At 32.1% G+C, this 24468-nt stretch overlaps 1 protein-coding gene across 4 annotated transcripts in view; it reads right to left on the bottom strand.

The window, feature by feature from the left end:
- LOC127724656 (carnitine O-palmitoyltransferase 1, liver isoform-like) overlaps positions 1–24468 on the bottom strand; it is a 212107-nt gene that overhangs the window by 108000 nt on the left and 79639 nt on the right. For all 4 annotated transcript variants that reach the window (XM_052231687.1, XM_052231689.1, XM_052231686.1 and 1 more), the window contains one exon: positions 15995–16151. In XM_052231687.1, coding sequence (XP_052087647.1) covers positions 15995–16151 — 157 coding nt within the window. The remainder of the gene's footprint in view (positions 1–15994; positions 16152–24468) is intronic.

Here is a 24468-nt window from a genome sequence, read left to right as displayed (position 1 = left end):
TCTCCGACTTCATCTTCTTTTGATGATTTGAAATCTCTTTCGGATTCTTCTTCAGATACACTGTCATAAAAACTATCAGCTGTGTTAGCGTTTGGTGACCTGCTACGCGCATGCGTAATGGAAGATGTTGAAGGCGTGTGTTTGTTATTATTTAGTATACTCGCGTTTTTAATTTCTGAAACAGATTGAATCAGAGCGTTTATTGCTCTCTGTTGTTCTTATATAAGATTTTGGTTATTTATCATCTGCTCCTGGTACATCCCAAGTATTAAATCTGGCCTATTTATCTGCTTAGATGTAGCGGTACTCATAGCCCTCCTTTTTTAATTTTCTCAGAAAACATAGAAATAACACTAGGTTTAGCCTTATTATCTGATGAAGCTCCAATAATTTGAAGAGAACCATCGTCATTCACAATAACTGTTTGGCTTTCAAAGATATTACAATCTTCTACTTGAATCGGTTCTATTGAAAATTCCTCGGCCATTGCCGTGTAAAAACATGTGCCCTCGCTATTGCCGACTTTGATAACAAAGAATATATCTGTTCTATGTTATTTCATACCATATTTTAAAGATCTCTAGTTCCTAAAATCACATATATCCCAAATCAAATTCAATTTCCCGAAACTTCACAGAATTGAAAATTATTTGAATAAATTTTCCAACAAACAAAAAAACTAATTTGCTTATGAAAGGATCAACCTTGTTCTGATTTGTGTCATGTGATCAATTGTTCACTCATGTGATTCTAGTTAGATTTGACTTACTAAATTGCATATCACAGCATTGTGATGTCAAATATGTTAAACCAGCCTAATTAATAACTTTGACCCGGACATATGACTGATGTCATAATAAATGAACAGACGTTGATAAGTTTGACCCAAACTTATCAAGTCATCTTCCAGTTTGCTTGTTAAACAAAGAAAACACAGATTTTTCTAACATGCAAAATACACAAATATAATCCGATAAATGGATTATCAGATTTTCATCATATTTACATTGTAAAATATTAATATGTAGACAAACTGATAATCTGTACTTCCATATTGTCTGTTCTATGCAAGGAATACCATTCCATGGCATGTGATGGTCTTGGTTATTTTGATTTTGCTGAATTAATTCTATGACTTAGTACTTTTTTTCTGATATGTTTTGTAGGGCTTATCATTTCCATTTTAGATTGCAATATTCCCATGGCAATATACTGACTACTATAATTTTCCATATCACTAAGACACTTACATTTTCAAAGGCAATAATTTTAACAAGAGGCTCTCAAGAGCCTGAATCGCTCACCTGTTATTTTTTGCTTAAAATCTTTCCGCAATGATAATTTTGCTTTTCAATATATATTAATGAGTGTCTTAAAAATTCCATTTAAATGTTCTTTGTATCTGTCATATTTTCTTCAAAATCGAAAAAAATGCATTTTACCCCCTATGTACCATTTTAGTCGTAGTGGCTATGTTTCTTGACATACAAGGAAATAAAATAAAAAATTTATACTAAATATTCTGAAACTCATTCAGCCTAAGTTTTGCTGAAATTGATTCAGCAGTTCTAAAGCAAGCATTGCCAAGCAAACTAGATGAACAAATTCAGAAAAAATGTCTTTAAAGGGCAGTAACTCCTTAAGGGGTCAATTGACAATTTTGGTCATATAAACTTTTTTGTAGATCTTACTTTGCTGTTACAGTTTATCTTTATCATTAATAATATTCAAGATAATAACTAACAAGAGTGCACACACTGAAATGTCTCGCCTTCTTTACTAACCATTGATATTATGTTGATAGTCCTAAATGAAAGCTTTACTACAACTATTACATAAACTTAACATGATCCAAGAAAATGAAGTCAAGGTCATATAAACCAAACGAGAAATACATGCACACCTTACAATCATTCAATACACTCAATATAGTTGACCTATTGCTTATAGTTTCTAAGAAACAGACTTAACCAAGAAAACTAAACATTGACCAATGAATCGTGAAAAAAAGGTCATGGTCAGATGAACCATGCCAGGCAGACATGAACAGCTTACAATCCTTCCATACAACAAATATAGCTGACCTATTGCTTATAGTTTAAGAAAAACAGACTGAAACACATAAACTTAACACTGAGCAATGAACCGTGAAAATGAGGTCAAGGTCAAATAAAACCTGCGAGACTATCATGTACATCATAGAATATTTCCATACACCAAACATAGTTGACTTATTGCATATAGTATAAGAAAAAAGACCAAAACTCAAAAACTTAACTTTGACCACTGAACCATGAAAATGAGGTCAAGGTCAGATGACACCTTCCAGCTAGACATGTACACCTTAAAATCATTCCATACACCAAATATAGTAGACCTATTGCATACAGTATAAGAAAAACAGACCAAAACACAAAAACTTAACTATAACCACTGAACCATGAAAATGAGGTCAAGGTCAGATGACACCTGCCAGTTGGACATGTACACCTTACAATCATTCCATACACCAAATATAGTAGACCTATTGCATACAGTATAAGAAAAACGGACCAAAACACAAAAACTTAACTATAACCACTGAACCATGAAAATGAGGTCAAGGTCAGATGACACCTGCCAGTTGGACATGTACACCTTACAGTCCTTCCATACACCGAATATACTAGACATATTGCTTATAGTATCTCAGATATGAACTTGACCACCAAAACTTAACCTTGTTCACTGATCCATGAAATGAGGTCGAGGTCAAGTGAAAACTGTCTGACGGGCATGAGAACCTTGCAAGGTACGCACATACCAAATATAGTTATCCTATTACTTATAATAAGAGAGAATTTAACATTACAAAAAATCTTAACTTTTTTTTCAAGTAGTCACTGAACCATGAAAATGAGGTCAAGGACATTGGACATGTGACTGACGGAAACTTCGTAACATGAGGCATCTATATACAAAGTATGAAGCATCCAGTTCTTCCACCTTCTAAAATATAAAGCTTCTAAGAAGTTAGCTAACGTCGCCGCCGCCGCCGGATCACTATCCCTATGTCGAGCTTTCTGCGACAAAAGTCGCAGGCTCGACAAAAACTTCAAAATTTCCTTAAAATTACCAATTCAGTGGAAGCAACCCAACAATGGGTTATCAGATTCATCTGAAAATTTCATGGCTGATAGAACTTGACCTAATGAACAATTTTACTTCATATCAGATTTGCTCTAAAAGCTTATGTGTTTGAGATATAAGCCAAAAACTGCATTTTACCCCTATTTTCTATTTTAGCCATGGTGGCCATGTTTTTGACGAAACAGAAAATAAAACACAAAATTTATTCTAGATACCCTAAGGATCATTCAGCTTAAGTTTGGCTGGAATTGGTTTAGTAGTTTCAGAGGAGAAGATTTTTAAAAGTTAGATAACATAATAAACAAATTGTGAAAATTGTCCTTAAAATGCAATAACTCCTTAAGGGGTCAATTGACAATTTTGGTCATAACAACTTATTTTTGCTGTTAACAGTTTATCTTTATCATTAATAATATTCAAAATAATAACAAATAAAATGCTCCGCTGGGCGCAGCTTGATACGACCGCAGAGGTCAAACCCTGAACAGTTGGGCCAAGTATGGACACAACATTCAAGCTTGATACAGCACTGAATTTGGATTGTGATTAAATATTTGACACAGCATAGGTTTCTGACACAGAATGAATGTGGTCTAAGAACTTAAATTTTTTTAATTTACCTATTCAAACCATATCATTATTATTTAATTTTATATATAAATCAGAAATAACCAATTTAAAATGGAAAATTTTAAAGAAAAAAAAAGGAAAAAAAGGAAAAAAAAATCCCTCCCCCAAATTTTTTGAACCCCCTTATGATTCATCACCCCCAAACTCAATCCCAGCATTCCCTTTGTGGTATGGTACCTTGCAGTACAATTTCAGAGAGATCCATACACTTGAACACAAGTTATTGTCTGGAAACTAGAAAAATGCTTGTTTTTAGGCCCCTTTTTGGCCCCAAATTCCTAAACGTTTAGGGCAATTACCCCCAAACTCAAACCCAGCTTTCACTTTGTGATATGGAACCTTGTAGTACAATTTCATAAAGATCCATACACTTACACAAAAGTTATTGTCCTGAAATTAGAAAAATGCTTGTTTTTTGCCCCTTTTTGGCCCCTAATTCCTAAAATTTTGAGGCAATTACCCCCAAAATCAATCCCAGCCTTCCCTTTGTGGTATGGTACCTTGCAGTACAATTTCAGAGAGATCCATACACTTGAACACAAGTTATTGTCTGGAAACTAGAAAAATGCTTATTTTTGGCCCCTTTTTGGCCCCTTATTTCTAAAAGTTTTGGGCAATTACCCCCAACTCAATTCCAGCTTTCCCTTTGTGATATGGAACCTTGTAGTACAATTTCAGAAAGATCCATGCACTTACACAAAAGTTATTGTCATGAAACTAGAAAAATGTTTGTTTTTTGCCCCTTTTTTTGCCCCTAATTCCTAAAATTTTGATGCAATTATCCCCAAAATCAATCCCAGCATTCCATTTGTGATATGGAACCTTGTGGTACAATGTCAGAGAGATCCATACACTAACACACAAGTTATGTCTGGAAGTAACAAAAATGATTATTTTTGGCCCCTTTTTGGCCCCTAATTCCTTAACTGTTGGTACCATAACCCCCAAAATCAATCCCAACCTTCCTTTTGTGGTATTGAACCTTATGGTAAAATTTCATAGAGATCTATTCACTTAAACTAAAGTTAGAGTGCGAAAACCAATGTGTCTTCGGACGACGACAACAACGACGACGATGACGCCAACGTCATACCAATATACGACCACAAAATTTTTTTTGTTTTGGTTTTTGAGATATAAGCCAAAAACTGCATTTTACCCCTATGTTCTGTTTTTAGCCATGACGGCCATGTTTTCAGACGAAACAGAAAATAAAACACAAACTTTATTCTAGATACCCTAAGGATCATTTATAGATATTGGCACTTCTATATGGTCCCACTCAGCTCTATGACAGGGAACAATGAAAGTACAGTTATGAGTCTTTATTAATATATACATGAGTGGAAATTAACAATTTTCCCCTGCCATGAAATTTTTTAAAATATGATGCTACATGAAATCTTCCTTAGAATATGCTATTATAACAATTAGGGCTGTACCAGTAAAAGTAATCTTTGAAGGCACTAATGTATGTAATTGAATATGGGTGGGTGGGTGGATTGGAACATATTTCAACATTGAGTATTTGAAATATATACTATTAGTGATTAGGCTACTGAAATAGTGCCTTCTGACTGAAGTTCTGAGACCTAAGTGTATTCTTGTATTCAGGAACAGCCCTAAGTCAGGCTAAGTGTGTAAATTAATTTCAAAAGTACCCTTTAAATGCACCAGAAAGCATGAGAGAAAATCAACTTCAATTCCAGATTATTGACAGATATATATGAATGAGAAATTAAGGGTAAACATCAAAGTTATAACATCATACAAGACTATTGATTTTATGTTGAAAGTCAAAAATATGTTTTACTGAAAGTATCACATAAACTTGACATTTTAAAAGATTTATGACAACAAGGTCGGCTATATCCTTAATCTATCCCGTCATTTCCATTTACGGGAAAGAATGAAATGGCATATATAGTTTATGTTGTATATCGTGTAGCTTGAAATTATGAATAAAGGAAAGATTGCACTGCCCATATTTACCTGTATTTCTTACATTATATAACGAAATAAACTTCCTTATTTAATATTAAAGGTCAAATCACTAATATCGTTTATTTTGTCATTAGAGTAATAACTTTTATTACGAAATAAACCGATATATAGATTGTACCATACTAATTGAATTTGTATGCATAATACGGGATAGAATGAGGATCAGTATATATACAAACATATCTTTATAGACAAAAATTTAATAATAAATATCATTTTTTTCGTAATTAGAGTATTATAAAGTACAGGCTTCAACGTTAACACGGAGCCTTGGCTCACTACGAACAGCAAGCTATAAAGGGCCCCAAAAATGACTAGTGTAATACCATTCAAACAGGAAAACCAACGGTCTAATCTATATAAAAAAGGAGAAACAAGAAACACTTATGAATCACATCAACAAACGACAACCACTGAACATCAGGTTCCTGACTTAAGACAGGTGCAAACAAATGCAGCGGGTTTAAACTTTTTAATAGGCGCTAACCTTCACCCTACCTGAAACAAGTGGCATGTAAGTCTCTTAATAGCGTTGATAATATTGAAGACTCCATTTGGGCTGAATGGGTGTTCTACATCTACTTCTATCATTAAGCTGTCAACTACATTTTTCGAGTTGATAGTGCAACAACAATAACCCTAAATAGCAGATAAAAACACAGATTTCTTGGGTTGCAAATCAATCAATGGCGTGGGGAATCCAGAGCAACCATTTATTCTGATGCCTCTCAAGGTCAAGAAAACTATGCATGCACTTAATTACATAAACAAACCGTTAGAATTATGTTTTGATTGAGGACAACATGTCAATTGTGGTTCTCCATTTCTTTATGGAAGTTCAATATCAAAGTTTCATAATGGTAACATAATAGGAACAACACCACTTCAGTATTTGTCTGACAGAAACAGTTTTATTTCGGAACCACTCTCGCATTTTAACAAAACATTGGAATTCCCACTCTGACCAGTTGCTAAATATATCAAACCCTAAATATAGATACTGATTTTCCGTATTGTAAAATAATCACAAAAATAAACAAGAGGCTCTCAACAGCCTGAATCGCTCACCTGTATTTCAGAGGAGAAGATTTTTAAATGTTAGCAAACTTGATGAACAAATTGTATAAAATTGTCTTTAAAGGGCAATAACTCCTTAAGGGGTCAATTGACAATTTTGGTCATATTAACTTTTTTGTAGATCTTACTTTGCTGAACATTATTGCTGCTTACAGTTTATATATATCTATAATAATATTCAAAATAATTTACAAAAAACTGCAAAATTTTGTTAAAAGTACCAATTCGGTGGCAGCAACCCAACAATGGCTTGTTCGATTCGTCTGATAATTTCAGGGCCGATAGATCTTGACCAATTAAACAATTTTACCCCCATGTCACATTTGCTCTAAAAGATTTAGTTTTTGAGATATAAGCCAAAAACTGCATTTGACCCTTATGTTCTATTTTTAGCCATGGTGGCCATGTTTGTCGATGGATACAAACTTCGGATACAATTTATAAACAAGATAACCTAAGGAACATTTAATTAAAGTTTGAAAGTAATTGGCCCAGTAGTTTCAGAGGAGAAGATTTTTAAATGTTAGCAAACTTGATGAACAAATTGTGTAAAATTGTTTTTAAAGGGCAATAACTCCTTAAGGGGTCAATTGACAATTGTGGTCATTTAACTTTTTTGTAGATCTTACTTTGCTGAACATTATTGCTGCTTACAGTTTATATATATCTATAATGATATTCAAAATAATAACAAAAATCTGCAAAATTTTGTTAAAACTACCAATTCGGTGGCAGCAACCCAACAATGGGTTGTTCGATTCGTCTGAAAATTTCAGGGCCTGTAGATCTTGACCAATTTAACAATTTTACTCTGTCACATTTGCTCTAAAAGATTTAGTTTTTTGAGATATAAGCCAAAAACTGCATTTGACCCTTATGTTCTATTTTAAGCCATGGCGGCCATGTTTGTTGATGGATCAAAACTTCGGATACAATTTATAAACTAGATACCCTAAGGAACATTTAGTTAAAGTTTGAAGGTATTTGGCCCAGTAGTTTCAGAGGAGAAGATTTTTTATACAGTTTACGACGACAGACGACGACGACAACGACAGACGACGGACGCCAAGTGATGGCATAAGCTCACATGGGGCTGGTGAGCTAAAAAGGGAGATATCAAAACATGAGGATTATGAGAAAACAATTAACGGAAAGTTGTTTAAATTCAATCTGTTTGTTTGTTTAACTCTTTAAAACAGAACAATCTTAAGAATCTGAGTTGTTCCTTAATTTAAAGCACAAAACGATTGATGTCAGAGCCTTGGAAAGGAGTCAATCCTAAAAGTCTACAGATTGCTTGACAGCAATCGTATCCCAAAATCTTACCATTGACCAATGAACCATGAAAATGAGGTCAAGGTCAGATTATACCTGCCACAGACATGTACACCTTACAATTATCCATACACCAAATATAGCTGACCTATTGCTATTAGTATTTGAAAAACAGACCAAAACACAAAAACTTAACATAGACCAATGAATCATGAAAATGAGGTCACAGTCAGATGATATCTGCCAGACAGACATGTACACCTTACAATCATTCCATACACCAAATATAGTTGACCTATTGCTTATAGTACTTGAAAAACAGACCAAAATACAAAAACTTAACATTGACCAATGAACCATAAAATTGAGGTCAAAGTCAGATGAAACCTGCCAGACTGACATGTACCCATTACAATCATTCCATACATCACATAAAGTTGACCTACTGCTTATAGTATTTGAGAAACTCACCTAATCAGGTAACTTTAACCTTAATCACTGATCCATGAAATGAGGATGAGGTCAGGTGAACCCTGTTTGACGGACATGTAGACGTCCCGAGGAACCCATATACCAAATATAGTTATCCTATAACTCATAATAAGTGAGAAATTCACATAACAAAAAAACAATAATTTTTTTTCAAGCAGTCGCTGAACCATGAAAACGAGGTCAATGACAATGGACATATAACAACGGAAACTACATAACATAAAGTATCTACATACAAGGTATGAAGCATCCAGGTCTTCTACCTTCTGAAATATAAAGCTTTAAACAAATAGTTTACGCTGCCACCGCCAGATAGTAATACCTATGTCTCGCATACTGTGACTTTCGTCGCAGGTGAGACAAAAAAGCATACCTTCAGCACTAGAAGTAATAGTTGAATACAATAAATGATTTCTCATTACCAAAAAGAATAAGTTGCATGAGGAAAGTGATGGCAGCCATCACAGAGGTCCTGCAGTAAGTAAATTGCTGTGGGTTCATTTATTTACCTGGATACCAATTTTGGTGCACATTTGATTTCAAGGTTTTTACCAAAGTCATAAAACAAACCTATAGTAAATGTGTACTTTGTTGGACATTTAAATTTGTGGTTAACCTAAACCTATGAAATCCACAAAATATGATGAATCCACAGTAGTAAATTGTTGTGCAATCAAGGTTATTCTATGTACATGTATATATGGGCAAGGGTGTCTAAGTTTAACTAACTTTTTTACATTACAATGATCATCAGTCTACAGTTTTCTGCCATGTACATGAAACACTTTTTTGTAGAGGGGAATAATCACGCCAAATTTCATCACAAAACTCCAAGGTATTTTAAAGTTAGAGAGCAGAAACCACTTTTATATATATGCACAGGGGTAGCTAAGTTGAAATAAGTTTTCAACCATACTTTTAGAACACAATTTTCTTTCATTTATGCAACACAAATCTTGCCAAGTTTTATTACTGAATTCTAAAGGGGTTTTAAAGTTAGAGAGCAGAATGGTTATTGTACATATGCAAAGACATGGCTAAGTTGAACAAAGTTTTTGATCATGACTTTCAGAGCACAGTTTTCTTCGTTGCACGCAACAAACCTTTGGTAGTGGTGAATAATCATGCCAAGTTTCATCACTGAACTCCAAGGGTTTTAAAGTTAGAGATGGGAAACACTTTGTGATGGATGAACAGATAATTCAGAGCTTGACATATTGACACCTGTCTATTGTTGAAGATTGTATATTGCCCTCTAGATGTTTTTTTGGTTATGGTCTCATTGCCATAGAGCCAGTGTGTGAAACCTTTTTTTCTCCTTACAAGCCAAATTGGCAAGCAGCTTTCCATTTCAACTTGTTAAAATGAAATTCCACTTGTCAGCTTGGGGAGTGTCTTACATTTGGGGCTCACCCTCTTTTTCATACATCATAATGGTATGACTATGTATATATGTAATAAACAGATATTATTTTTTGGGGCTCACCCTCTTTTTCACACATTATAATGGTACAAATGTATGACTATGTTACGTAATAAACAGATATTATTCTAAGTATATTATTTTAAATCTATAACTAGTAACTTGACAATTTAATTACTACTAAGGGAGTAATCATTTTGGATTACCTCCGGTTGGGGATATCATATGTATTTTTACCACAAGTTTTTTTTTATGTAAGATCTCATTATTTCTTTAATTATGGGTTGATTTACATTTTCTATTTAGTAATAATAATAAGAGTTAAAACAGCTGTGCCAAGAGAGCATGATACGCCCTTAATGTGCCCTAATTGTGCATATTGAAATTGTTACAAAAATAAAATGTGATATTTAGAGAGGCATTTAGTCAAAAGCAAATAAAATGGATCTGTACAAAAAGCATGAAGATACAAGTATTGTGTTAATTATGACTGTTAAAAGTCCCATAATCTTGTTATATTAAGAAATCGTAGACATAACTAGAATACACTGCGACATCGCGGTCCGTGACTGAATTAAAGTACCTATGCCTTATTTTTAGCCTGGATTTTTAGTATTCGTATTGTCATCTGATGATTGTAAGGTGCACAGTTTTCTCTGCTTTCAAAATCTTTCTGTTTAAACCCTCTGGTTTTCATATATACTACAATAAACTTAATATAAACTGTATTTAATTTTTTAACTAATTAACATAAATTCATAGTGGTATTGAGGTGGAAGAAAACAGACTTGTTAAATAGTGTACTATAGTGTAACAAAGATATAAAACAACTACTGGCAGAATTTCAGGTTCTCCTAATCTAGGAGGGATTTACAGAAGGTAACAGGTAACTACAGAGGGAAACTACATTGGACACATACTATTGGTATCTGTATTGGATTCGACCCAGAACTTGTTAATTATTGGTAATATTAATTATGTGGAAAACAAAAGGGCCTGGAATGGTGTAATTTTTAAACAACACCATTGTCCTATATTAGTTATATATAAAGTTGAATTCTTTGAATCGTAGTTTTTACGTTATGACGGCTAACAAATTGGACCTTGTTATTTTAGTAGTATAAATGAATAAGGGGACTATTGAATCCTTATAATGCCCAAATAAAATGTCATTAGAAGTAAATGCCTTGCATTTCTTTGTCATGTGAAAGTATGTGACATAACATTTCTAGAATGATAGAAAAGGGAAAGTTAATATTTTCCATTTAGAATTTTAGAAAATCCTCATATTTTTTCTATCTTTTTTTCAAGTTGGTGCATTCTTTTAAATGTTGAAATATGACAAAGAACTGCTTTGTACGCTAATTAACATTGTTGTATTTAGAAATGTATAACTTGGAATAGCCATTTTCAAATTGAGGCAAAGTCAACAATGGATGCAGATAATTGATTTTTGGTTGCTTAATGTCCAGTGGCATATATTTCATGCATGTTCAGCCTGAGGCTGCAGATGAATGTTACATGCTGACAAATTTATAATCATCATGAGACTTTGATCTGATTGCCATAAACTTTTCCTTTATCCAATGTTTGAAATAATTAAAAGAATATGTTTTGTTTTATGATAGTATTCTTACTGAAAATATATGAATATATATTTTTGTAAAGAGACTTCTCTGCTAAAAATTGTTGTTTATGATGAATTGACTAATTCTTTCATAGTTTTACCTTAAAATTAAATGTACATTTCACATAAATAATCTTCAAAAGTATAAGTGAACAGTTGTTGTAATATTTACTTAATTATTTTTATTCAATGATCACATCCTCACTCCTGAAAATCATCAACATGTCAGTTTACGAAAACGTTGAAATCAATTCAGGTGGGTGACAGTCAGGTGCAAGTTGTAATAATGTCATAGAGATGCAGAAACCAGTTCAATCTGGTAAAAAAGTGTTAACCAAAGTTTGATATCAATTATGACCAAATATAATTTTTTTAAGAACCTACATTATCGTAACATACAGTAATAAACTGCTTCGCTGAGCGCAGCTAGATACGCCCCCAGAGGTTCAACCCTGAACAGTTGGGGCAAAAAGTGACACAATATTCAAGCTTGATTCAGGTCTGAATTTGGATTGTAATTAAATATTTGACATATTATAGGTTTCTGAATAAATGTAGTCAAAGATCTTGAAATTGGTTATATGAATTGAATATATATTCAATTAAAGATTTCTTGCTGTTGTGCAATACTTAGTAAATCTGTTGTCAGACTATAAACAAATAAAGTTCAATTAATTCTCAATGTCATATTAGAAATTTATGAAAATAAAAAGGGAGCTTACATCAATAGATATAAACAATTCACCAAAGTTTCATGAGAATTGGTGACAGCATTTTTGAGTTATTGTCTGAAAACTGGAAAATCACCCCTTTTTTTAATGAATAAAACCCCATAACTCTGAAATGTAAAATGTAAAATTTATAAAATTCTAAAGGGAGCTTACATCAATACATACAAACAATTCACCAAAGATTCCGAAAACTGGAAAATCCCCTTTTTTTAATGAATAAAACCCCACAATCTAAAACGTAAAATCTAAATTTTATAAAAAACGAAAGGGAGCTCACGTCAATAGATATAAACAATTCACCAAAGTTTTATGCAAATTGGTTAAAGCATTTTTGAGTTAATGTCCGACATGTTGACGACGGACAGAGGTATACCATAATACGTCCCGTAAACGGGCGTATAAAAACTGTATAAACCAGCCGGCTATGGGACTATGAAAAAGGTCCGGTTTGGACAGTGGGTCAGTTTATTCAGGTTTCCATATTTACAGGAAGTTATTGACTTGTGACATCAGATATTTTGCATGTTCAAGTTTGGTCTCATTATAAATTGTAAACTAATAAAAACAAATACCGTAACAATCTATTTATTGAAAGTTATGTCATGATCTGTGTGAAAATATTGAGACATGAACATTTCAAGTGTTCCCAAATCGTCTTGGTAGCATCAGTCTCTGACTCGTCAGTTTCACTGTCTTTTTGAATTCATTTTTTTTCTTTTTTACATTTGCATCAGAATCCTCGCGTTGTTTTAATTGTCCAACAAGATTTTCTTTAAACTTCCATTGTTCATTTCCTACGTGGGTAAAGCCGATTATAAAGCAAAATTTTATCAAAAGAAATTGATCATGATCAAAACAATGTACGAAACCTATAAACTGGACAATGCAATGTTGTCATTATCATGCAATGTTGTCATTATCAGGGTAATTGGTTTCAGGGTTCACAACAGGGAAGCCAGCATTTCGAAAACGCAATGTAAATTTCTTACTCCACGATTTGAAAAATTTATCTATGTTACAACGAAAGTTTTATCCGAGATATATTCAGCGTTTCTATTTGTTTATCTTAATTAAAACTTAATAGGGTTTCAATAAAAACAGCTCACTACTGCAAGTTAACCGTTTAACACCTTGCTAATTGATTATCCTAAACAAAACATCTTGTATAAACAATTATGTTTTGATTGCATATCGATCAATACTGTTATCATGTTAAATTATTTGAACAAACCGGTTTTGACAGGTAATAAATTAATGTAATTAAGAGTATTGGGACTGCATAATTAGACCAGAATTCGGAATACACAGGGTCCATTTTACAGAGGTATCTTTACAAAGACTTTGAAGGGAAAAAAATGGGATTTCACTGTTCGGCCGAAATGGACAGGAAACCGGTTTATTCAGGGTCCGGTTTACCCAGGTTTGACTGTATTTATTTTGATTTTTAAAATTTTCTACTTTTAGTGACATTTGAAGATGGTTAGAGTTATTATCAATCTACCTTCCCTTATTATGATGAATATGTTTGAAGGTGGATTGAGTCATCAACCACATTTCTTGAAGATCACAAACAAACATTTAACCAAGCATTGATAGTAAATGATTCTTCACGTAATTTTTTAGATTTTTTTTTAATTTTCTTCATTTTTTCATAGTAACTGCCATATTGTCAAATTGTCCCCATTTTTTCATAGTTATACTGCCATATTGTCAAATTTTCCTCATTTTTTCATGGTGACTGCCAGATTTGAAAGCAAATGGGGTCATCAACCATATTTGTGAAAGAGGATAGAAAAATATTATTTTAGCAGGTAGCAATTATTTACCAGAATATGTGTCTTTATTAGTTTTTTGTCCAGATTTCATTTTGAAGGTCATCAATCATATTTTTTAGGGAAATCACAAACATATCATTTCCTCAAAATTGAAAGCAAATGCTCCCTTATTATTTGCAATTTTTATTTGGGTTGATTTTACCCTTTTAATAAAGTAATGCCATTATGGTGGCAGTCATGTTAGAAGGCGATTGGGGAAGAGAAGCCGAAAGATACCAAAGGGATATTCAAACTCATAAATTGAAGAAAAACTGACAACCTCATGGTAAAAACCATGAGACAGATTTGTAAATGCAACGTAGCTTGTTTGTGAAACCTAGATATTTATTAAGTGTTTTATATTGTTATGTGATGATTTATCTGAATAAATATTGTTTAAACTAAACAAAAATGAGTAAAGGACAAACAGTCTACAAAACACAACATATACAACTAAAGACTGAGCACAGAAACCCACCAAAGACAAGGGGTGATCTCAGGTGCTATGGAAAAAAAGTCAGTCATGTTTGAAGGCAGTTGCAGTCATAAACCAATATTCTTAAAGAAGCAAACTGAGGTAGCAATTGGTCTTTAACAAGATTTAACACTTAGCTTTTATGTGGAAAGAGATTCATATCTATAATCAAAGTTTAATATTAACTGGTACATTACAAGGTTTTTCAATTTTTTTTAAAGAATTTTCTGTCCAATTAGCTATTTTAGTTAATACAGTGGATGGCCATGTTTAACTGAACTTGGGGTAATCAACCATAAATCATAAAGGAATCTAATATATCATTTCCTTCAAGTTTTATAGACTCTGAACACCAAGTGATGGCAATACTTCACATTAGTTCTTTTGACCAAGTAATGTAGCCAAATTAGTTGTTTGGAATTACTTAACAAATACTTTTAACAAATCATACAACATAACTCCATGTGGAGAACCAACATCATTGTGTTTACTTTCGATAGTCTCCTGAAGTGGATATCTTGGTATGCAGGGTTGTCAAATAATGCAAACTATTGCAAAACTTAAAATACCTATACATGACAACTACACTAATGCCTTCAAAATTGTCGACATGTTTTCCCTGCAGGCTTCATCAGGACAATTTATATGGTGTCTTCTGGCTATTCCTACATTTTGTATTTTACTATTCTGGCTATTCCTACATGGGAGATTAGTGGAAGAACAATAGATGTTGTTATTGCAAGATATGTTGTTTTAGTCATTAGTGTCTAATTGGGTCAAAGGTAAATTTACCTGAGGAAATTAAATAAAAATTATTATTTATATGTAAAATATAGTTCATTTGTTTTTCAAAGCATTTAGTAGTCTGGAAAATAAAATTATTCAAAAGAAAAAGTAGTAAAAGCATTTTAAATTCTGGAAAAAATGTATTTAAAAGAAAATTAATAGTAACCAACACTTTCAACTTCAGCCTCAAAGAATTTATTAATTTCATTATTTTAATAAATTATGATTTTTTTAAAATTAATATAAAATAAAAAGTAATGCTAAAAGTCTCCTACCCGGTAAAGATCAGCAGATATACACAAGGCTACTCACTATTCTTCAAGATCTATGTAACCAATTCAACATACTTCTACAACCAGCCACAAAGTTCCTCGACTAAGAAATAGCCATCAGAAACGCAGCCACTTCAATCTTCCCAGGAATTTAAATTTAATACAACAGTATAAATACAACCCCACAAGGTCATAAACACTCCCCCAAAAATCTACACTAATTTCTCTGATCATTATCATATCATTTGTTCAATTATACCTTTTCAATAGCATCCAAAGAAGCTTTATTTTTGCCTTTTGAGAAATATTCTTGTCTAGCTTTAGCCCATGGTACTCTGTCACCAGCTGTTAATGCTGCCAGATGTTCTTCTCCGACTGCAGGTTCAGCATCATCATCTAGAATCTTTTGCAGTGACCTGAAGAAAAATTATTTGTTGTCAAGTTATTTTCTGTTTTAGTTGTGTGATTACCGGTATGTTAGTATTTTTCACTCTCTTTTTTTTTCTTTCTGTGTTTTTTTTTTCTCTCTCCATAACTTTATATTCTTTTGGTTCTTCTACATTGCAATCTATCACCTCCTTACAAACTGTCCATTTGAGCCAAGGGAATTGAGTAACAGATAATGAAATAAATGGAAAATGTGTCCCCATGGACATAGATGATGCCCCCGCTTGCATACAACATAATAAAGGGACATAACTCAAAAACAATAAAATTGACGCTACCCAAATTTGTACTAGATCTGAGTTTTGTGGTAATAAGTATTGTGTATAGCATGTATAGGTTTCATAATGTTTGGTTGGGGCAAATTTAAGTTACAGAACGGAAACTAAAAATTTTGCAATTTTTCGATTTATAAAGGGGCATAACTCGAGAATGGTTAAAGTGACCCCACCAAAATTCAAACTTGATCTGTGTTTTGTCTTAATAAGCATTGTGTATAAGTTTCATAACATTTGGTAGAGGCAAACTTAAGTTAGAGAACGGAAACTAAAAATTTTGTAATTTTTTCATTTATAAAGGGGCATAACTCTAGAACGGTTAGAGTGACACTACCAAAATTCAAACTTGATCTGTATTTTGTGATTATAAGCATTGTGTATAAGTTTCATAACATTTGGTTTAGGCAAACTCAAGTTAGAGAATGGAAACCAATTTTGGGACGTATGGATGTATGTACGTAAGTACAGACGGACAAGGGTAAAACTTAATGTCCCCTCCACTACGGCGGGGGCATAAAAAAAGACCCACCATTTTCAATAGATCCATCCAGCCATAAAAAATAAACCTATTGCTTAGTTTACAGGTTTATAGAATGTGAAAAAAACCAAAATGAATATGAAAGAATGACAGAAGAATGCAAGTATTAGAAACATTCAGATACAAGTGCATACTGACTACAATCAATAATATTAAATTTAATGAAAGATTATCATTAATTATATAATGAATAAAATTTTTTAAAAAACCTCTTTTATCTAGAGCTATTGAACAGTCATCTCAAACATACTTTATAAATAGGTTAGCAAATCATATTCATCATCATAATTAACAGCATCATAGTTCATAATCTAATAATTTTGGAAAGAAGACGTCATGATTTTGCATTAGTTCATGGGCTTGTATGTCTGTAATTTGTTTATCCAAATATCTCAGTTGTATCTTGGAATACATCGTATCTGCAGATCTTTTCTAACCCAACAATAGCCTGATCCCTAAGTAAAACAAATCTTTACATGATATTACATTATAGGGTCTAAAGTCAGACATTATCAAAATATGATAATTTTGTGCATTTATTAGACCTAAAAGCAATAGGAAAATATTGGCTACACACAACCTACGATCCAAACTGTTCTGTAACAAAAAAGGTGCCAAGGTTAATGGTAAATTCCTAGACACAAACAAATTTTGGATCATGGATGGCGGCAAAAGTAAATTATGCCTAAAACTGTTATAAAATTATCGAAAAATTGGACCAAAACTAACTTTCAACACAAATCATGCATAATTAGGGGGTCATAACTTTGTAAATTATAATGTGAGGGGACCAAAAGAAGTTTTTTTGTATAAATAGTAATATCATGACTAATTCTATGTGAAATTTGTACCATTTTGGCAAGATTAAAAAAACATAAAAACAGTAAGGCCAATTTTAGCCCTTTGTGAACCTTCTCCTTTGTCCCAGTGTTTGCCGAATAATGTGCACATTAAATTAGCTGTTGTAAAGTGAAAAAGATCAACTTGTAAATAAGTGAGTATTGCGCACAAACAGCAATATCACACAGTTCCATCCACATAGTTCACATTTATTACGTTTTTTAAAAATACGTAGCATAATGTCTTTCTGTACTAAAATGTCATTTAGGATTTTATCACGTCTTAAATTAATGCTAAATTAGGTGGTTTGCCAAAAACTTGCATCATTTCATTTGACTTGTGTGTATAGAATATAGGATTTTTGATTTAGAGACTGACTTTATCACGATATCAGTTGAGCCAGATGAAAAAGAGAAACTAACAAATTACTGTATCATGTTGAATCATAATAAGTCCCAAATTACGTCACAGGGTGTAATAAGACATTTCAAGTTTTATGGTAGTGAAGTAAACATGTATTCCTTTCATTTGCACAAAGAATGGAAAATGTATTTTTGGAAAAGTTTCTTTATTTGTGATTTGACCATGGCTAAAACAATGCAGAAAAATCTGGCAAGAAATGTACATCTGAAAGCGCTTACAATGCAATTTTTCATGTAATAAATATTTCCAAGGGGCATAACTCTTTTAAAAATAATTGATCAGCACTGATTTTCAAACTTATCAAAGACATTGCTGATATAAACCGATGATATAAGTTTCATAAAAATTTGGCAAGAATTGTACAAGTGAGAGTGCTAACAATGCAATTTTCCATATAACTAATATTTCCAAGGGCATAACTCTTCTAAAAATAATTCATTGGAACGGTTTTTTGAACTTGTCCAAGACATTGCTGATTGATATAAACTTATAATATGAGTTTCATAAATATTTGAAAAGAATTGTACATGTTGCTAACACTGCAATTTTCCATATAATTAATATTTCCAAAGGGGTATAACTCTTTTTAAAATAAATCATCTGCACTGATTTTTGAACATGCTTTTTTGAGGCATTGCTGATAAAAACCTGTTATGAGTTTCATAAAAAATTTGGCAAGAGCTGTACATGTGAGAGCCCTTACAAGACCGGACCAACAGACAAGACAGATTGCCTTGGGGACAATATATGATAACGTATATTCAAGTCCAATTTCTTGAATTTTTACATGTTTTGTCACATAGATTAGAATGATGTGATCGGAATCAGCTAGTCCAAATAATTAAAATGTCTTAAAAGGCTATTCTGATTTTCTGATTTGAAGCCTTCCTGTGATGTCAATGAGAGATCTAAAAAAATACCCTCAGCAGACCCTGCCAAATATAAGTTTTGTGGAAAAACTGTAATCAACCAATTTCATTTTGGACAATGTATAGCAATAACATCATTTTGCAACAAGTACAGATGTTTTGGACATATCGCTAGAAAATGTTATTTTCACAGACAACAGAATGTGATAGTCAAAGTTAAATCAAAATCAAAATTACGTTGCGAGGCAGAAAGAATGAGGAAATTAAAAGAACAGAAAGCAATGTCAGCTTTCCCTTGATTGGAACTTAATAATATTGAACTCATGGACTTCTTTCCTATCTTACTATAATAAGGAATTCCTAGATAACATTAGACTCAGGCATGCATGACCGATTGAATTCAGAAATAGTTATTAAAGTTCAAAATCAAAATTGTTCATTATGAAAAGAAGTATAAGGAACTGCCTCAAAAACATACCAGTGTAATTAGAGCTAGACAAGATAAAGAAACAACGTTCCAAACAGACTTCAGATATCAAGAAATTACAAGAAAGGGTGTCTGACCTGGAAGAATACAGTTTTAGGATGTATGACCAGAGAAATATTATAGCAATTCAAATAGGAACGTAAAAAGGAACATATGCAAGATAAAATCAATAAGCTAGAAGATGAATTTGACAATTTTCTTAAAAATGTAAGGGAGCATAATTATTCCAACCATAACTATCGTAACAGAAAATGCCACAATCACTACACAAACTTTTGAAGCAATTAATTTAGATGAAAAGTAAGACACGGGACGTGTCTTCAGTACCATGGGAACAGATGACCAGATTATTTGGACTGTGAAGTGTGAAATTAGTTTTTTAAGCAACATTTTATTAATTCAATTGTTTTACTGTATTTTCATATTTTGCATTTATTTTATTTCATATTTTATTATTCTGCACTTAGTTGTAAATTTAGACATAAGTGTTTATCATGTGTCGGATACTAATTATAGTTGAGTGACATTAACCATAAAATTTCATTTCTAATACACCCACCTAACATATAGACGGCTAAATCATATATCATTCGAAAACATATCATCTGTACTTTCTTTTTTGCCCAGTCGTCAAATATTCCTACGATGCAATTTCTGTCAAATCACGATAAAAGATCAAGGACAGACAATTTCTTATTTTACAAGAAGTCAACATTTTTGCATATTCTGTCTTCTAAATAATAAAATTCTGTATGAAATATGAAAAACTTTTAGAACAAAGACTGTTAGTCAATTGTCAAACGCACTTTAAAATATTAATGACGTATTTTTAATAAATAGCGCCTTTTTCCTGAAATTCCAGTGAAAAGGATAAACATGAGTGAAAACCAAAATACTTGTCTGTGATTCAATTGTTAATCACTATAAAACCAAATAACACATTTCATTTAGTGCTTAGGAAGTTTTTAACAACATAAAATTACTGCAATCTCGCTTCTAGCTACTTGTACAGTTAATCATATCAACCCATACAGTTGCCCAAAATACCAACATCTGCGAAAAAAGATAGCTTTTAAGCTGTTCTTCTTATAAAAATATTTTCATGTAGTCAATTTTAGGTTGAAGTCACATTTAAAAATTCAAAAATGTTTGATTAATTTAATACATGCAGAATGCATGCTTTTAAGGGAAATTTAGGGAGCTAAACTTTGATATTTCAATATGTAGTTTAATTGTGTGCCTGTTAAAAACTCTTCTGTCTTTTCTTGTTATTTTGTTTGTAATTTCATGACTATCAATAAAAGAAATAAAGGACTGTATATATAAATATCAAGCTAGCCCAAAAAAACTAAATACATCAATAGATAATTACGTAGTTAGAAAGCTAATTAATGAAAAGTTGATTTTCAAATTTTTCTCTTATACAAATTAGAAAATTTGTTTTCTTGGTTGTTTCAACAACATCATGCATTGAAGAAAAAATAAAAAATAAATGAGGAATGTGTCCATGGGACACAGATGATGCCCCCGCTTGCATATCATATTAAGTTATAAAGGGACATAACTGAAGAACAGTAAAAGTGACGCTACCAAAATTTGTACTTGATCTGAGTTTTGTAGTATTAAGTATTGTGTATAAGTTTCATAAAATTTGGTTGAGTCAAACTTAAGTTAGAGAAGGAAACGAAAAATTCAGCAATTTTTCCGTTTGTAAAGGGGCATAACTCTAGAACGGTTTAAGTGACACCACCAAAATTCAAACTTGATCTGTATTTTGTGGTAATAAGCAGTATGTATAAGTTTCATTACATTTAAGCATTAAGCACTTTTCCTACTGGCAAGGATGTTTTGGCAATTTTCACACTTTATTTTCATACCAGATAAGAACATGGTTAATTCTATTCTCTTTATTTTTCTAATCACAAACGTTGCATAAACAAATTGGTTGCAAAAACTAGTTGGTTTGAAGTAATGTCTTTTCAAAACTAAATTATAAAGAAACCCCTAAAACTTTATCCAAACAATAACATGAATAAGTAGCATCAGTTTTTTTTAACATTCCAATGCTTTGCATGCTATAAACTGTTCGTTTGGTTTTTTAATGGTGCAAAGTTTTCATAATGGAATAAGTGTCTGATATTAGTTGACATAAAAAAACATACAACATGGTATGTCTATAAATGTGAGAAAATCAATCGTTAAAATGAGATAACTTAAAAGCAGGACTGTAATGGTGAATTTGAATTACTGGCTATTGAACTCTACTAGTATTTGAATGTGTTTATCATGAATAAAATCCCTTCATGTGCAATCTCCATATATGTGCAAGTCAAAACTTTGATCATCACTAAAATTTACCAAGTGATGTATACATAGGAGTATTGCTCATTACAAAGTTTTTTGGACTTACCGATGGACATATGAATGGAATGAACAAAAACAAATGAGCGTAGGGACAAGGTTATGCTTACATATCCGATAAACACATATATGACACCATGACCAATGCGATAAAAAGAAGATCAGACAAACAAAAGTCCTTAAAACACAACACCAACATGTACAAACACTACCTTAAACTGGTGGTGATTGAAATTGCTCAGAAAGGGTATTCAATCTTCCACGATTTCAATTTTCATTCATATTTGATAAAACAACTAATACAGTATGTAATATTGTGCTAACAAACAAATCAATGCTGGATTTGTGATTGTTCAGCGGGTGGTGCAAACAGTATTCATATTTTTACTTTATATATCTTGTATATTCCTTAATCACTTTTATTACCCCTTTTTGAAATATGCTAAATTATTTTCTCCTGATATTGACAACAACTGATGTTTTATCTAAACAATGAAAAGCAAAATGATACCTAATTGCAGATGATTGTATTTTAGGGCAACTGCAAAAGCTTCATAAGACAGTTGATTCCAGATCATTATTACCGGTATATCAATTGCAGTTTAAAATGACGAAAAAAAATCCCTTCACCTATAAACGATAAATTTTATTTTATTTTTGACATGTATATATTGATACCTAAAGAAATATTTTGCTATTAGCACAAATTTTATCATTTTTGAAGGATATTTAAAGAATTTTCTGTAAATATTGGGCAGTTAACATTTTAATATGAATTTATTTGGAAATATGGTGTTCTGTTCTTATTATGTTCATATGATTTTTAGAAAGAAAATATCATACAAGAACCAGTAAAGGGCATTTTGTTTTATTTTTGCAAAATTTAGGAATGTTTATTTTTGACCTTTGACCTTGACTTAATAAAAATTGCACTGTACGAATTGTTGACAACCAGGCAAAACAGAAAGTACTGACAATAAGCTTTTGAATGATATATAATATAGCCATATGTTAGGTGGGTGCATTAAAGTCGTTAACTAAGCGTCTTTTTGAAAAATGTCACTGGCCTATTAATCTTTAAATCTATTGTTATTTCTATTTGGTATATATTAATCTTTTAAGCCTTAAATTGCTTGTGCTTATATATATTGTTATTGTTCATATGTTACATTTCATTTAGTTTTGGAGTTTGTTGAAGGCCTTGCTAAAAGTTAAAGGAGCGAAATATTCCTTCTTGATTTCATATAGTCAGAATGCCTTTCTACCCAGACATCATGATTATCTGGACAAGGAATCAGCTTGCCACCTCTTCTATGTCAACTGCTTTAGATGAATTGTCATAGCTATAAAATCTTTTACTTGTAAACCTGATTATAATCTGATAAATAATCTGTTTATAAATCACACTTATTCTGTCATATAAGTTTAGGGTTCATGCTTAAGACAATCACATTAATTTTAGGAAAGCCCTCTGTAAGTAGACACCAGTTTTGGCAACCAGTCTGTAGTTTATCTCATAATTATGTAAAACATTTTAATGCATGTAACTGGACTTTGGTATATTTACTTTTGCTACTCATGTTCTTGCAAGGTCATGTTATTTATTTTGTAACCCAGACCAGGAGATAGAAATGTTTAAGCCCCTCAATAACCTGTAATTGTTCTTATCTTTGTTTTTTGGTCTATGCACAGTTGTCTCATTGAAAATCACACCCTTCATGTCCTAATTTTTAGATGGTTGTCCAACAAAAATTATTGAATGCTTGTATATTCTATTTTCAGTTTCAGCATCTCTCATACAATGGTGGCACCTTTCCTCTTATTATTTATGTGTTGTGTCTAAATATGAATTGGAACACTTACTTACTTAATAGTGACTGAAATCCTTCTCAAAAAAAAGAAAAAGAAGACACCCCGAAATAGCACCAGTTTATTTAAAATTCCATCTTGAAAACTAAGATCAGGATAATAAAGTGAGCTATAAAATAAACAAGAGTGCACACGCTGAAATGTCTGTCCTGCTTTACTGACCATGATTGATTTTTATGTTAGATAAAGGATCACATAAACTTATCATTATCAAAGATCCATGACAACGAGGTCAAGAGCCGATAAACCCTGCCAGACAGACATGTACAATTTACTATCATTCCATACACCAAATATGGTTGACCTATTGCATATAGTATCCAAGAAAGAAACAAACAAACAAAACCATGAAAACTTAACATTGACCAATGAACCATGAAAATAAGGTCAAGGAAATATTATACATATGCTAGACAGACATGTTCACCTTATAATCATTCTGTGCACCAAATATAGTTGACCTATTGCTTAAATTATCAAAGAAACAGACTTAACCAGGAAAACTAAACATTCACCAATGAACTATGAAAATGAGGTCAAAGACAGATTATACATGCCAGACATACATGTACGCATTTCAATCATTCCATACACAGAATATAATTGACCTGTTGCATATAGTAT

This window comes from Mytilus californianus, unplaced genomic scaffold (genome assembly GCF_021869535.1).
Source record: "Mytilus californianus isolate M0D057914Y unplaced genomic scaffold, xbMytCali1.0.p SCAF_14, whole genome shotgun sequence".
Classification (NCBI taxonomy): domain Eukaryota; kingdom Metazoa; phylum Mollusca; class Bivalvia; order Mytilida; family Mytilidae; genus Mytilus; species Mytilus californianus.
Note: the sequence above shows the minus strand (reverse complement) of the source record. Positions and strands in the feature narration are given on the sequence as shown.